Source organism: Dendronephthya gigantea, unplaced genomic scaffold (assembly GCF_004324835.1).
Source record: "Dendronephthya gigantea isolate DGI-Jeju-01 unplaced genomic scaffold, DenGig_1.0 000107F, whole genome shotgun sequence".
NCBI classification, from domain to species: Eukaryota; Metazoa; Cnidaria; class Anthozoa; order Malacalcyonacea; family Nephtheidae; genus Dendronephthya; species Dendronephthya gigantea.
The window spans coordinates 384481-398806 of record NW_021163117.1 but is presented as its reverse complement, the minus strand read 5'-3'; the positions used below and the strand labels follow the sequence as shown (position 1 = coordinate 398806).

General features: G+C 37.0%; 1 protein-coding gene across 2 annotated transcripts in view; it reads right to left on the bottom strand.

Moving 5' to 3' along the window:
* Positions 1 to 3641: 3641 nt before the first annotated feature.
* Positions 3642 to 14326, bottom strand: part of LOC114534796 — a 36454-nt gene continuing 25769 nt past the window's right edge. For both annotated transcript variants that reach the window (XM_028556264.1, XM_028556266.1), the window contains one exon: positions 3642 to 5612. In XM_028556264.1, the coding sequence (XP_028412065.1) occupies positions 3938 to 5581 (1644 nt within the window). In that variant the 5' untranslated portion in view covers positions 5582 to 5612 and the 3' untranslated portion in view covers positions 3642 to 3937. The remainder of the gene's footprint in view (positions 5613 to 14326) is intronic.

Sequence of the window (14326 nt, the reverse complement as noted above, 5' to 3'; positions counted from 1 at the left end):
TGGGTGTAGGAAACTGGTCAATTAACTTTTCAATGAGTATCACGATACTTAAATATTCATAAATACTAAAATAAATGTTGTTGTATAATTGATCAATTTGCTTACAAATAACAAAGCAATTTGACCAACTTTTTATCATGCTGACCACCCCCCCCCTCTTCCCAGTTGCCAAGCCCATATCGGGAAACCGAGCTGGCCCGCTTGACACAACCACAGCCCGAGCTGACCCGGTTGCATGTAACCAAAACGTTTGAAGTGACTATAATAAAATATAGAAAACGGGCCAGCCTGGTCCATGCAATCCGCGCCTTACATCATGACACGGGTTCACATCACTTTGCATGGACCCATTCGAAGTAGAGCAAGAGGCCTATTGCGAGATACACAAAAACGAGGCTAGTCAGGTTTTCTACTGCAAAAATTCCAGAATAATTTGTTTACTTCTAAATTTTGATTGAGGAAACTTCGTTTTTTGTATCTGGTGACATAAAATATATATGATTTTGATATTCGACAAACATAAGATCTGATTATAGCCCGACTACACCAAGAAATTGTACTTCGCCACAGGCTTCTTGCTCTTTTTCCAAAAGATTTATGTACTTTATCTTCCAAAGGAGCTTCAAAAGATATATTCCATTTTTTTAGAATATAAAGAATTCGTCACACATTCCAGCTATTTTAGTCCAGGTAAATCAATGACCTAAACCTTCCTTGTTATTTATTTCACTCAAGTCCCGGACAAAATGAAGAAAGATGAACAAAAATACCTTCATTTTATAGCTTCGTTTGCCTCGCCTACGAAAATATTTTCTTTTAGATTTTAATTTCTAATGGAAGAAATTATATTTTCCTATCTAGAGACATAAGGACAGCTATAACTTTAACTTTCAGGAAAATAACATAAACAATTGAAAATGTATTCCTTTAGTCACAGCGTAATTTTGATGTATTTTCGGAGCCTTTTTTTACCCAAAGCGGAAAAAATGTAATAATGATCCATGTTAATAGACCTTTGAGGTGCTTACGTCATGTCGGTCTCGAACAATGAATCGCAATGCAATCTGGGAAACAAGTGGGACAAAATTGTATGGATAGAAAACTGTGTGACGTAAGCACTTCAGAAGCCTATTATAGAAGGATTTTTCGTTCATCGTCTTCCGTTAGGAAAAGCAAGTAAAGAGGGTTATTATACTGAATTTTTGTGTGTAGAATAAACTGATCGCTTAACAAGTAAGATGCTGGATATTCATGTACGCTTATCACAATTACACAAAGGAAGTATGTGAATTAATCGATCTCACACGCAGGTTATAAAAACACACAGCAGGAAAATCTCTTGGATACAAATTATATTTTACAAATATTTTTCTACTAATATTACACAGTTCAAACGCTTTCATAGGTTTTCGCATTTTAGTACGTTCCATAGCTGAACGTTTAATTTACGCGTAGTTTTCGCATTTAAACAAGATTTCGGTTTCAAAACTACATTAGAAATACTTTTCAATATTATGAATTTTCAAATATTTGTTGCCATTTCTGAGAACGAACAGAAGGGAACGCGTTGATGGAAGAAAGAAAGGGGGTGGATAAGGAGGAAAAAAAATAAGATTACCAATGTATCTGGAAGCTATGATTCTGCCTTCCGACACCTTAACAAAATGTATCGATCTACTGGCGAAAATAGCAATCAAATCAGAATCGATATAAACATGCAGCCAGACTAAAGTTTTCAATCGGAAGTTGATGCAATCTTTTCACACCATTTGGGAAAGTAATACAAAGTAAACGAATTTTAGATTTATATCTTGTCAAGAACACTGCATTGCGAGTCGTTTTTGTACCAGATAAAGACCAAAAACAAATATCCGGTAGATACAATTCTCCGGTTGAACGTACTATCCATGTGTTATCACATTTTATTTCCCACAATTCATAAGCTGAAAAGAAATCAAGCAAGAATAACATAACAGCACACCCATCAGAACTTATTGCGACAGAAGGGTCAGTAAACCTACATGACGGTGTTTCTTGATAACACAGTTTTTCGTTACAAATTCTTAAAATAGAAAGTTTCCGATCGCCGTAAATAACAAGAACTCCATTTTTAAATGCAAGGACACGTTCAAAATTTACAATAGATTCTTCATGTTGACTTCCTAAGATATTTTCACTCCTAGGTTCATAACGATATTTAACAACCAGACCTTCACAGACCAACCAAAGATACGACTCTGACCACCAACATGCTAATGCTCGTTGTTTCAGTGCAACAGTTTGCAATGTTTCCCCACTATCGACACTTCTTATTGAAAGAAGGCAATTTTCAAAACAGCACGCGACATACAAAGTGTCTGGAGAGAGTGCACGACAATCTATTTGGGCATTGTCAACAAAAGTAGCATCAGGCCATTCGAGAAGAGATTTGAAGGATAAAACACTGAGTACTTTGGGAAATCCTAAAGATAAAAGGAAACTCGTCCCATCTAATTTCGAAATGTAATTGACAGGAGTATCACAAGGCAAAAATCCAATCTCAAGCACGTCAACGATCTTTTGATTTATGAAATCGTACACTACCAAAGCTAAATCATTTTTCAAATCATTTGCAAATGCTACACACTTTCTGTTTTTCCACACAAAAACTTTTGAACAATATTTATTGGAAATTATAACTTTGTCACCAGATGGCAAACAGATATACTTCATTTTCATTTTAACATTCCAGTCGAAACAATAAGGCGGGGAAAACATTTGAAAGGAATCATTACTACACAAATTCTGGTCAACACGAATATTCTTGTTATCAATCTTTTCTAAAGTTTCAGAATTCAAGACGTTCATGTAATCTAAGACTGGGGAAACATACTTCACTCAATTGTCAAAGAAAATGTACAAATACAATCATACATATTCTCAAATTCAACCAATATACTCTTTCTTTTTACATCCCACACTTTGATTGACGTTTTCTCTAATGTGACAAGTTTCATTCCACATGAAGAAAATGAACAGAAACTGATGTCATCGGGGCCGTGCGTAATGAAGGGGACCTCTTTCTTTTCTTTAATATTGATGCAGAACCGGATTGAATTGCATAAAAAATATGAAGAGTCTGGAGAAAAGGCAGAGAATTGACAACAAGTTTTTATAGTAATTTGTGCCTCAAAGATAGTTGTAAGATCTGGTATTTTAAGCATTTCAACTTTTCCTCAGCATGTATGCAAGCAAGCATCGTATTGTCCGGTGACACAATAAAATCAAAAAGTGAACTGTCTGAAACCACAGCTTCGGGGACAATGCTTAAATTAGAATTGTTTTCAGTTGTCACATATTCTATCCACATCTCATTTGTCGCACCCAAGATACTAGCTGCACTTTTGGAATTGACGGCACCTTGTGAAAAATCAAAGTGCCCATTAGCAAGTGCTTGCAAATATGCGTAACAACTATCTTTTTCATAATGATCTTTTTCATAAGTATTAACTATTCCTCTCCCAGAGCTAACTTCTACCATTTCAGAGAGACAAAGCTGCTGCATGATGCTCCAATAAATATCCTTGGAAAGTTTAGAACGGTACGTGCCAAGAATTCGCCTGAAAAAATAACTGTTCAGGTGATCAAAAAATTTTAGTCTCAAGAAGTTTATACCAACATGCACCAACCAATGAAATTCATCTACCTCGCCTGTATCGACCAAATATTTCCAACCATTTTTTAAAGCGTACATATTCTCGGGTGAAATTTGGAATTCTAAAACAGATTTCAAAGCATTTATCTCGCAGAATTGTTTCTTACAAGCACGCCAGAGACGTCTATTGCCGTCTTCAACATCTGCAACGAATGCATGCTCTTCCTAACCGTTCAATGTCAGCCAATCCCATAATGACTTATGATAAACAGTCAGACGTTCATTATAAACGGGAAGAATCTCTCACATTATGTCCAGAAACGCCTCACGTATTTTAAATTCGTCTTTAGAGAAACCCATGCATGTGAAAAGAACTTTTATTGGCAGAGGTTCCTTAGAAACGGCAACGACGTTGATGAAACTGTTCAAGAGAAACGAGGTATCTTGCTTGAAATGTTGGAGGCCTATTTCTAAACGTTTGAACTGTTTTTCGTAATATACCGAAATACCGTTGGAGATGTAATCATTTAGGTCGGGTTCAATTCCCACGCCCTTTTCTTTCAATTCACTGACCAAGTAATAAGCGTACAAAAACGATCCCTCACACTTTGAAATAACTGACCTTATACTATTATCATCAAGATTAGGTAAACTATGACGAACGAAAAGCTCTATGTCGTGGTTGTGATCTTCGTCATTAGGACGGATTTTCCACGGGTGAAGATGTTCAAGAATCTTTCGTACTTGTAGCTCTGGTCGACTTGAAATGAATATCTTAATCCAATCAGGCAGTTCACAAAATCTCTCAGATATCAACTCCAATAATTCGCTTTTCTCGTCAGTTTTGCTCTCGTCCAAAGCATCAACGATGATCAACATTGGCTCGTGTCTGTCAAGGGCATGGAGGGGGTCGTTTAAAAGAACACGAAATGCGTCTGACAGCGAGTCACGAGAATGTTCACGACGAAGAATTTCAGTTAGTTTATCACGAAATCCTTCAACATTATCACACATTTGACTGGCAAGAGACTGGAGGATTCTCTGAGGATTGCTGGAATCAGAATTTCGAAAGTCACAGAAATGGTGAGCTGCGAGTTGACCACGTTCTCTAAAAAGCTCGCAAAGCTTTGCAGACAAAACACTTTTTCCAACACCTGGACCTGCAGTTAGGATCAAGACCCTGGATTCTTCACTCTCAAACCAATTTGAAAGTTTATCAAACAACCACTTTCTAGTGCCATCTTGAAATTTTCTACAAAGGTCACGAATCTTTCCAGTGAAGGTACATTTAGCCAGTTGCTCTACATGCGAGTGATGAACATTTTCAACTTTCTTTCTTAGTTTGACTACTTCACTTTCAACATCGTTTAATTTTGACATAAAATCATCCTCTTGTTGTTTCCACTCTTTTAATCTTTCAATATAACTTTCTTCTTCAGGGCTAAGAGGAGCCACCTTTAATTCATCAATATCATTTTGAGGAATTCCCAAGCTGACTAACGGAACAGAAATTTCTTGCCACAATGTTTCAAACGTTACGTCGTCCAAACCAGCAGTCGGAATATGACCATAGACTTCATTTCTAAACATTTTGACTCTTAAAATATTTGCAGATATTGAAGTATCGCTGACTGGAGGCATCACATTCCATCCGGTGGCTGGTGCGGACAATCCACAAATATTTCGGAGTAGGACAGTCAATAGGGTAATATCAAAGTTTTTTGAATCTGGTGTACCAGATCTTGGGAAGAGTAGATCCCATTGCGAGGCTTTAATTACACTGTACCGTATTCTCTGTAAGGTCTTCTTGTTTGCCTTCAGCACGGAAGCTAAGGTGGAAGGTGGATGCATTGCTGCATGCAAAGCATTTCTCAAAACATCTCCACCTTTATCTACCAACAAATGACATACCCTGGAATAATTAGCTTTGGCTTTCAATGGATCCATTGTTGTCTTTAAATATCAACTTCACAATCCCCTAAACAAGAGACACAGTCAGGATAATAATTCTTATAATACTATTATATAGAGGATGTTGTATGGTTTATCAATTATAAGCTTTTTAAAGTGATATAAACACGTAAAAAGCGTTTTCACTTGGATTTGCGTCTCGTGAAAATATGGAGATCTACCTCATTTTCACTAATCAACTAGCCTGTGCACAGACGCAACGCTCCCTCATAAATTACGTCAGTGCACAGGCTACTAATCTACTGGAGTGCTAATAGGCAGCATTTTTTAAATATTAAGAATAAATAAATAAATTGCTTTTACTTTTATAATATTCAAAAGATTTCGAAATATTTAACAAGAAGCTACAAAAAATCATTCTCGAGAACCCTGCGTTTCAACCAAATTTTTAAGTTTTTAGCAGTGCCTTTTTTAAGGCCCTGTCACACTGTTGCGTATGATAGGAACGTATGAGTCGCGTATAAAGATCGTTTCATTCATTTTTATGCGCACGAAAAAGTCCGTAAAAATAGGACATTTTGCATAAAATTAACTTATTAAACGTATGAGTATCGTATGAGTAGCCTGTCGCTAGCGTATGCCAGCGTATGAATAGCTTACGAGAAGCGTTTGGAATGCGCATGTCAAGTATACCACTGGCGTTTCACAGACTTTAATCGTATATAAGCGGCAGTATTTTCACACGGCTCCATTCGAGAAAATGTCAAACCTACAGTGAAAAAAGAAGAAGACACCATGGCAAATAAAAAGACATCATCTACCCGCGGACGAAGAAAAGGAAAGAGGACTCCATCATCAGCCGTTGCCAAAGCTGACGAACAACGTGTTTGTGCACCTGCAGATGTAGTTGAACCAACTGATGATGATGCACTTATTCCTGAGACATCTTTAAATAATGCGCGACATGTTCCTGAGCTCTCAAAGTCCCCAACACAACCTTCCCAAGACTCCCATAATTCATAGGCTTTATCATCTGAAACCATTGATGACTTCACCTCCTTCCAGCGGGCTGATAGCAAGGAGAAAAATAAGAGGAAGAGGGCGAAGAAAAACCCCTACAACCTCAGCGCCACAGAATTGTAGGATAGCTTTGAGTTCTTCTCTTACTTTGTTCCAGTAAGCATTAGTACCAGCAATATTCCCAACATATCTAGACACTTTAGACATAAACAGATTAGCATTGTTACTGGCAGCCATTTCCCTTAATTCATCAATAGTGAGATGTGCCTCAACTGGGTTTTGCTTTAGGAATATCCCACTTTGTTGTAAGATTTGTTTTCTTTGAATCATATTGAAAGCCCAGTAACAGAATCTGGGATGGTTAGCAAAACGGTACACCCATTTGCCATCTATAACTTCAGCAAATTTCAAAAGGTGCTTTATTCGCTCCTGAAGAGGGACATCCCGTAGAAGTTCTTGATTAGTTGGATCACCTTTTCCATCCGGAAATAATGTTGGGAAAGCCATTGTGGCCAGATGCGATACCTGATATTCATTTAATGGTTGATTCTCAATTGTGGGCCATTCCATTGGCTCATTTTCAGAAATTTGATTTTTAACAGCTTCAATTTTCTGTTGTTGTTGATGACCAACTGGCAAAAAGCTACTCATTTCTGTCAAGTTATTGTAAATTATATCCTCAGATGGGTTATCAGTAGGAGGACCAAAATCCTGGGAATTGTCATCTGTGACTATATCATCATCTGTCTCAACAGTCATAAGACCTGTTGGTACACCATTTTCATGTAATAATTTTAATGCATCTTTATTAATTGTGATCTCTGAATAATGTGGATTATTATTAAGCCAAACTAAAGCATTGTGCACATTTTGTTTTCGAACAGTCAAATCTCTAAATGTGTGATTTCTACCTTTAACCTTGACAATTACCACAGGCAAATCTTTGGGGTATCTTGGCAAAGACTTTGCAAGCTCAGTAAGATTTTGTGGCAAGTTGATACAATGCCCTGAATAACCTCGTTGATCACCTGGTTTAATATAGACTCTCATTACAGGAAGAGCATGTGCAACCAACATTTCTTCAACTTGAGTTAAATTTTGTAATTCATGTGGGACATGTGAAGGAATCATTGAGTTTTCATGTGAAAATTTTTTTGGAGATTTTTCATCCCTAGTACATCTGGAACAAACATAAGGTGTCCTTGGTTTAGATTTTAGGGGCCATGCTTCTTTACAAACTGAACACAGTCTGATGGTATATCTCATAGACTTATGAAACTTATTAATGTTTTCTTTTGCCCAACCTTGCTCATGAATATCACCATTTTTTTGTCAAATTTTTTCAAATAATCTTGCGGACTTAAACTTTGTGTTTCTATCACGGATTGTATTTGGTCAAAAGAAGCCTCTACTTGTTTTTTTTTCTATATTCTCTAGCACTTTCAAGTCTAGCCTGTTTCTGTTGTAGGGATTTCTGCTTCCGTTTTTCTTTTTGATAGTGTCTAGCCTTTTTAAGTCGACTTTGTTTCTGACTTGTAGTCTCTGCTGCACGTTTTCGTTTCATGCGTTCTCTGGCATTATTAAGTCTACTTGTTGATGTAACATGTTGACCTTCTGCCCCTTTCAAAGGTAAAGTTGTCTTAGCAAAGTTGAAACTGTCAATGTTTGATTGTTGTAATTTAACTGGTACTATTTCAAATGAGTTAGTATTTAGTTCTCTTGACAGGCAATGTAGATATTGCTCTAACTCAATTATGGAAGTGTATTTCATAACAACAGCTGTTCCACAAGAATCAGGCATACCAGCAGATTTAAATTACAGTTACTATATTAAAATTATTTACATCTAAAAGTAGAGTTCAGTTCGTAATATATATCAGTGTTCAAAGGCCATCCTAAATAAGTAGGTTTTCAATGCCTTTTTAAACGAATTTAAATTGTCCATATTTCGAATATTTGCTGGCATAACTTTCCAGAGTTTTGGAGCAGCTGATCTAAATGCTCTCCCACCAAGAGTCGTCAAACATTTTCTTGTTGGTGGCAATAGTATCAAGCTTTCACATGATCTTAAACTGTACCTAGTATGCCTTCTAATGTTAATAAGATCCATTAAATATTTCGGGGCTAGTCCATGTATACATTTAAAAGTTAATAATAAAATTTTAAACTGAATCCTGTAAGCAACAGGCAACCAGTGTAAGGCGTCCAAGACAGGTGTAATGTGACTGAATCGTGAAATACCAGTGACCAATCTTGCAGCATTGTTTTGAACACGCTGGAGTTTTGTTACATGAACGGCTGGAATACCATAAAGCAATCCATTGCAGTAATCAATCTTACTTGAAAGAAGTGCATGCACCAAACACTCCACATCTTGGCGAGTTAAATACTTTCGTATTCTACGGATGTTATAAAGATGGAAGAGAGCAGAGCTACATGCAGTAGCGTAGCCAGCCTGTCGATTTGTCCCGCTATGCTAATATTTTAGTGTTCACTGACTGTGAAAACAATAGATTTCTAAAGACATGAATAATTATAATAACTCGAAATTTACATAGCGGGACAAAATCGTCAGGCTGGCTACGCTACTGGCTACATGTCTTGTTAATATGCTGTGACATGTTTAATTTAGAATCGAACCAAGATCCCAAGTTTTTCGCCACAGATGAGGGCGTAATTTGCCTGTCTCCTACTTGTAGACAATCAATGTTAACCTTTTCCAGCTGCTGCCTTGTACCAATGATCATAAACTCTGTTTTCTCAGGATTAAGCTTAAGTTTTTGAGAAAGCATCCACTGATGTACCTCGGCAATACAAGCTTCCATGGCTCGAACAGCATAGGCTTCATCCAACATAGTTCCAGGTTTAAAAGATAAATACAGTTGAGTATCATCAGCAAAACAATGCGCGTTGGGTAAATGAGATTCAATAATTCTGAACAACTCACTCGTATATAGGATGAAAAACAGCAGTCCCAAACATGATCCCTGCAGGACACCAAAACTTAGATCAAATTTTCTAGAGTAAACACTATCGATTACGACTTTTTGAGACCTGCCAGAAAGATAGGAAGAGAATCAAGAAAGTACTGTTCCGGAGATTCCAAAGTCTTCCTGTAGTCGCTTAAGAAGAATACTGTGGTCAACCGTGTCAAAGGCAGCACTGAGATCCAATAAAACGAGTAATGTAACCTCTTGGTTATTCATATTCATTAAAGTGTCTATGAAGTGAAAAAATCACATCATTTTTTTGTTTTAAAATGATAGATTAGGGATAGACGGAAAGTAGAAAAATTGTTTTATAAAATTTCGTAGATTAGTGACCGAGATACAGCTGCCTAAAGTTAGAGTTTTAGGTGACCATTTTTTATGGAACCTGGGGATGAGTTTAATGTTTTGTGACGTAGGCAAATGGACACAATGACTATCACGCATGATAAACATAATAGACAATCATAACAAAAATAGGGCTACGGCGATGGAAGTTACTAAGGAAAGCGAATGCTCTTCGAGCCCGAATTCATCTTCAAAAGAAAGCGCTAGCGAGGAAGAAATTTTGGAACAATTGTCTCTTTTCGTACCGTATTCAAACGAACCGCTTGCTAGTAGCGACTCCAGTTTGTACAGCTAGTAACCACCTCGGCCGCCACAAGCGCAGCGCAGTATAAACCTCCTCTTTCTCTCGTTTGCTGCGATGCCATGTGTAGACTAAAAGCAACGTTCATTCCGGTGTATGTAGTTTAGTGACTAGTGTAGCTACAAAGGTTTCTGGTGAACAAACCTAAGACTTCCATATTTGTATAAAAATCGTCGACGGATTTCAGTAAGTCAATGTGTGTAAATTTGCGTCAACATTATCAGGGTTGGGGCTCTAGACACTTCAGTCATTTGAAATAAATGCGGAGATTAGGGTTTGCGCCACACGAATAAGACTTCGTAATATCTACATAATTGCGTATAAATGCAAATGTTTCTTATTATTTCTCTTTTGGCTATTTTACTTCAAAACTGCAAAGAACAAACATCATAAACGAGCGTAGTCATACAGACTTCTATCTAATGTTTCATTTGCGTCGGTCTACAAGAGTTTGGTCGAGCATTTATTATTATATTCAAACGCATAATTACCAGTAAAATTTATATCGCTTTTGTGCTTCAGAGTATTAAATATGACACAGACGTGAAAAAACCGAAATTTATCCATAAACTGAGCACTTGTGTTTGATATAAGTAATATGTTTTGTATTCTTGTTTAGTAAATTAAATCTACGATATTCTGTGTGTCCATTTGCATACGTCATCCATGACCTTTGGTCACCTTTTGGCCGTGCAAAATATTGTCGCCAAAAATCGGCAAATTTCCTATGTTTAAGGGCTTGTAACTTGGAAAGTATTGTATGGATTAAGCTCAGATTTTGCACAGTGCATTTTCATATGTAATTAGTAAATTTTCATTTCATAGACACTTTAAAATATCATTCTTTACTTTTAGTAACGCCGTCTCTGTACTGTGATATTTCCGATAACTGGATTGACAAAGAGGAAACAAATCATTTGAAACTAAATAAGAGTGTGTTTGGTCGAAAACAGCCTTTTCGGTCAACTTTGACACAAATTGTAAATTACTAATAGGCCTAAAATTTCCGAAAGCTAAGTCCAAGCGAAACTTCTTCAGTAATGGAATTATTAAAGCCTCCTTCCATCTATTAGGAAATATTCCTGATGACAAAGAATTATTAATAATAGATGTTACCACTGGTAGCAATTCATCCAAACATTCCTTTACTATGCTAGTCGGAATAGGATCCAAGGAGCATGATTTTATGTTTGACTCTAAAGCAAGGTGCTTGACAGCTTCCATCTCCAAAGGTTCAAATTTCTCAAATATGATATACATGGATCACCAAGATTGCTATAAGTACGGTTGTCTACACAAGCCAATTCCGCACGTAGGTTTGTAATCTTCCTTATAAAGAATGACCCCATATCGTCAAAAAAGCTTGTCATATTACAATTAGGTGGAAGAACAATCTCGTTACTCTGATTGAAAAGTTTCCTTGTAATTGAAAACAATTTTCTTTGATTGCCAGAGTTCTCACTAATTAAGTTACTATAGAATTCACCTCTTGCTCTATTCATCAAATAGGTTGCTCGATTCTTTGCCTTTTTAAATCGCTGAAAATCTACATCAAGGTTTGTAGTTCTCCATCTTCGTTCAGTTTTGCGCCGTTCCCTTTTTGCTTCGCGAATGCCATTAGTAAACCAAGGTACTCGAGGTCTAACAACTACAGATCTTACTCGAAGGGGTGCATGTCTGTCAAGAATTCCCTTTAGTGTGGTATTATAACTATGAGTCAATTCGTCAAGTTCCTCAGGAGGTTGTTGACATAAGTCAGACAGATGTAGATCTTCTTTAAATAATTCCATATTTATGCTCTTGAGTTTACGATATGACATCTTCTTTCGGAGATAGCTAGGCCTGGTCACATTTAGATCACATAAAACAGTAGAATGGTCAGATAAAAAACAATCAGACACAGGCAAACATTCAATAATCTTATCCATCTTACGTGTAATAATCAGATCCAGCGTGTGACCAGTTACCTGCGTGACCGAATGAACATGCTGCTCAAGGTTCAAAGAATCAAGTAGATCTAAAAATGCTGAATCATGGAGATCCATCGAATTATCAACATGAAAATTGAAGTCGCCAGTGATTACAATAGGCTCTAGACACATTATTAATGATTCCACGTAAGTAGCAAATTCATTAAGAAATGTATTCACACACAAAGAAGGAGGTCTACACACAACAGCTAATCGCACTCGCCAAGAGTTACTTGTAAGCACGTACTCTCCAACTTCGAAGGATTCCCTTGAAATAACTTCAATTTTCTTTGCCGAGATATTATTCCGAAATACTAACGCGACACCGCCTCCTCTACGATTGAGTCGCGAGTTCTCGAGTAATTTATAACCGTTTGGAATACATTCAGCTTTAACAGCTGCATCAAATTCATTAAACCAAGTCTCTGTCAACGCGATTATATCAATACTCTTTGCACTAATATACTCTACTAAGCAGGCAGTCTTATTTCTTACAGACTGACAGTTCCATACACCAAACTTTACTGGCCCTGTGGGATTTTGTTGACAGTCCGAGGGCAATCGATTCAGATTTATTTGTAATAAATTATTTCGGGCACGAATTCCAGGTTTAGCAACAATGGCTGGCCGTTCACGTACAATAACAGGTATCGACAATGTTGAAGGTATTCCATGAGTGTGGGTTTCAGCCAAACCCATGCCAAGCGAATTGTAAAAATGAGAATTAACACGAAAGTAAAAAGGCCAGCTTCCAACACAATTTCCGATGACACCACCAAGGGACGAAAGTCTCGAATAATTATAATCAAAATTACCAGACCGCAACGTCGAAGGTGAGCCACAAGTAAAATTGTGAGCAATATTCAACCTCGTACATACATAAGCGACATTATTTGGGCCTGGATTTCTTGAAATGTCCATACAAATGGTAAGATCCAAAACAAAAGGCCCAGATGCCAAAACCAAACTAGTCGAGCCATGTTTAGTAGACTTAATAACAGAATGCCGTAATCGATATTTGTTTGCTAAAGCTCGCCAACGCCAACGATATACCACATGAAGATTAGTATTTGCAAAATGCCAACGATATTCCACATGAAAGTTAATGTTAGCAGAATTTATTTTCAGCGAACATTCACTAGAACAACATGGATGTACCACAAGTCCAATCAGCCAAAAAATGACAAACAAAACGGCGAAAATACAGAGCGAATGAAACACACGTCCGAACAACATGGGGAATACATGAACAACTTGCTTGTTGGCTATGTTCATGATGTAACCCCAGTCCATAGTTCTGGGAAAGTTAAATATGTTACATGCAACCTACAAACCTCTGAGAATGGCATGATGAAAGCCATTTGCTTTTCACCAGAAAAGAATACAGCACGTCTTACTTAATGGAAAAGAAAAGCCCAATTAAACTTAACAAGTACCATTATAACAAGAAGTTTCAGAATGTAGTTATTGACAAAAACACTGCAATAACTATTAACCCAAAAGCATTACCATTTGCAATGAAAGAATCACCAGAGAAATCTCTTAACAATTGAGTCATTGGCCACTACAATGCCACAACAGCTGGTACGAATAAAAGCAACCGTGAAGAAGGTATCAGGAGAGAAAACCATTAAGCTTGAAAGAGGAAATCTAACTAAATCTACTGCAATTCTTGTTGATCCTACTGGTTCAATTAATGCAGTTTTCTGGGAAGAGTAGTCAAACTGCATTCAAGTCAATAAAACATATGTATTTACAAATGTCCGAGTGAAGAAAGATAATCACACAAATGAATTGTATGTCAATACAGCAAAAGAAGGTTTCCAATTCGAGGAGGCTTCTGATTTTGAAGAAGATCTGGCTGAAGTTCAGGACATGGCCACAAAAGAAGTTGTCATTTCAGTGATTGGTGTTAAAATGGTGTCCACCTATCATATACATGCAGTGCTTGTGGTAAAAAAGGTGAATTAAATGGCAAGTTTGTGATATGTTCAACCTGTAAAATGAAGCAAAAGACTACTTCAAAAAACAAGCATTGGTATGCCAGGTTATTTGTTCAAGATGTTGTCAGCAAAGAGAAATTCTTTATAATGGTATTCAATCAGCATATTGTAAAAATGTTTGAATCAGTTGGGGTAAAGCTCCTTTGTAGTAT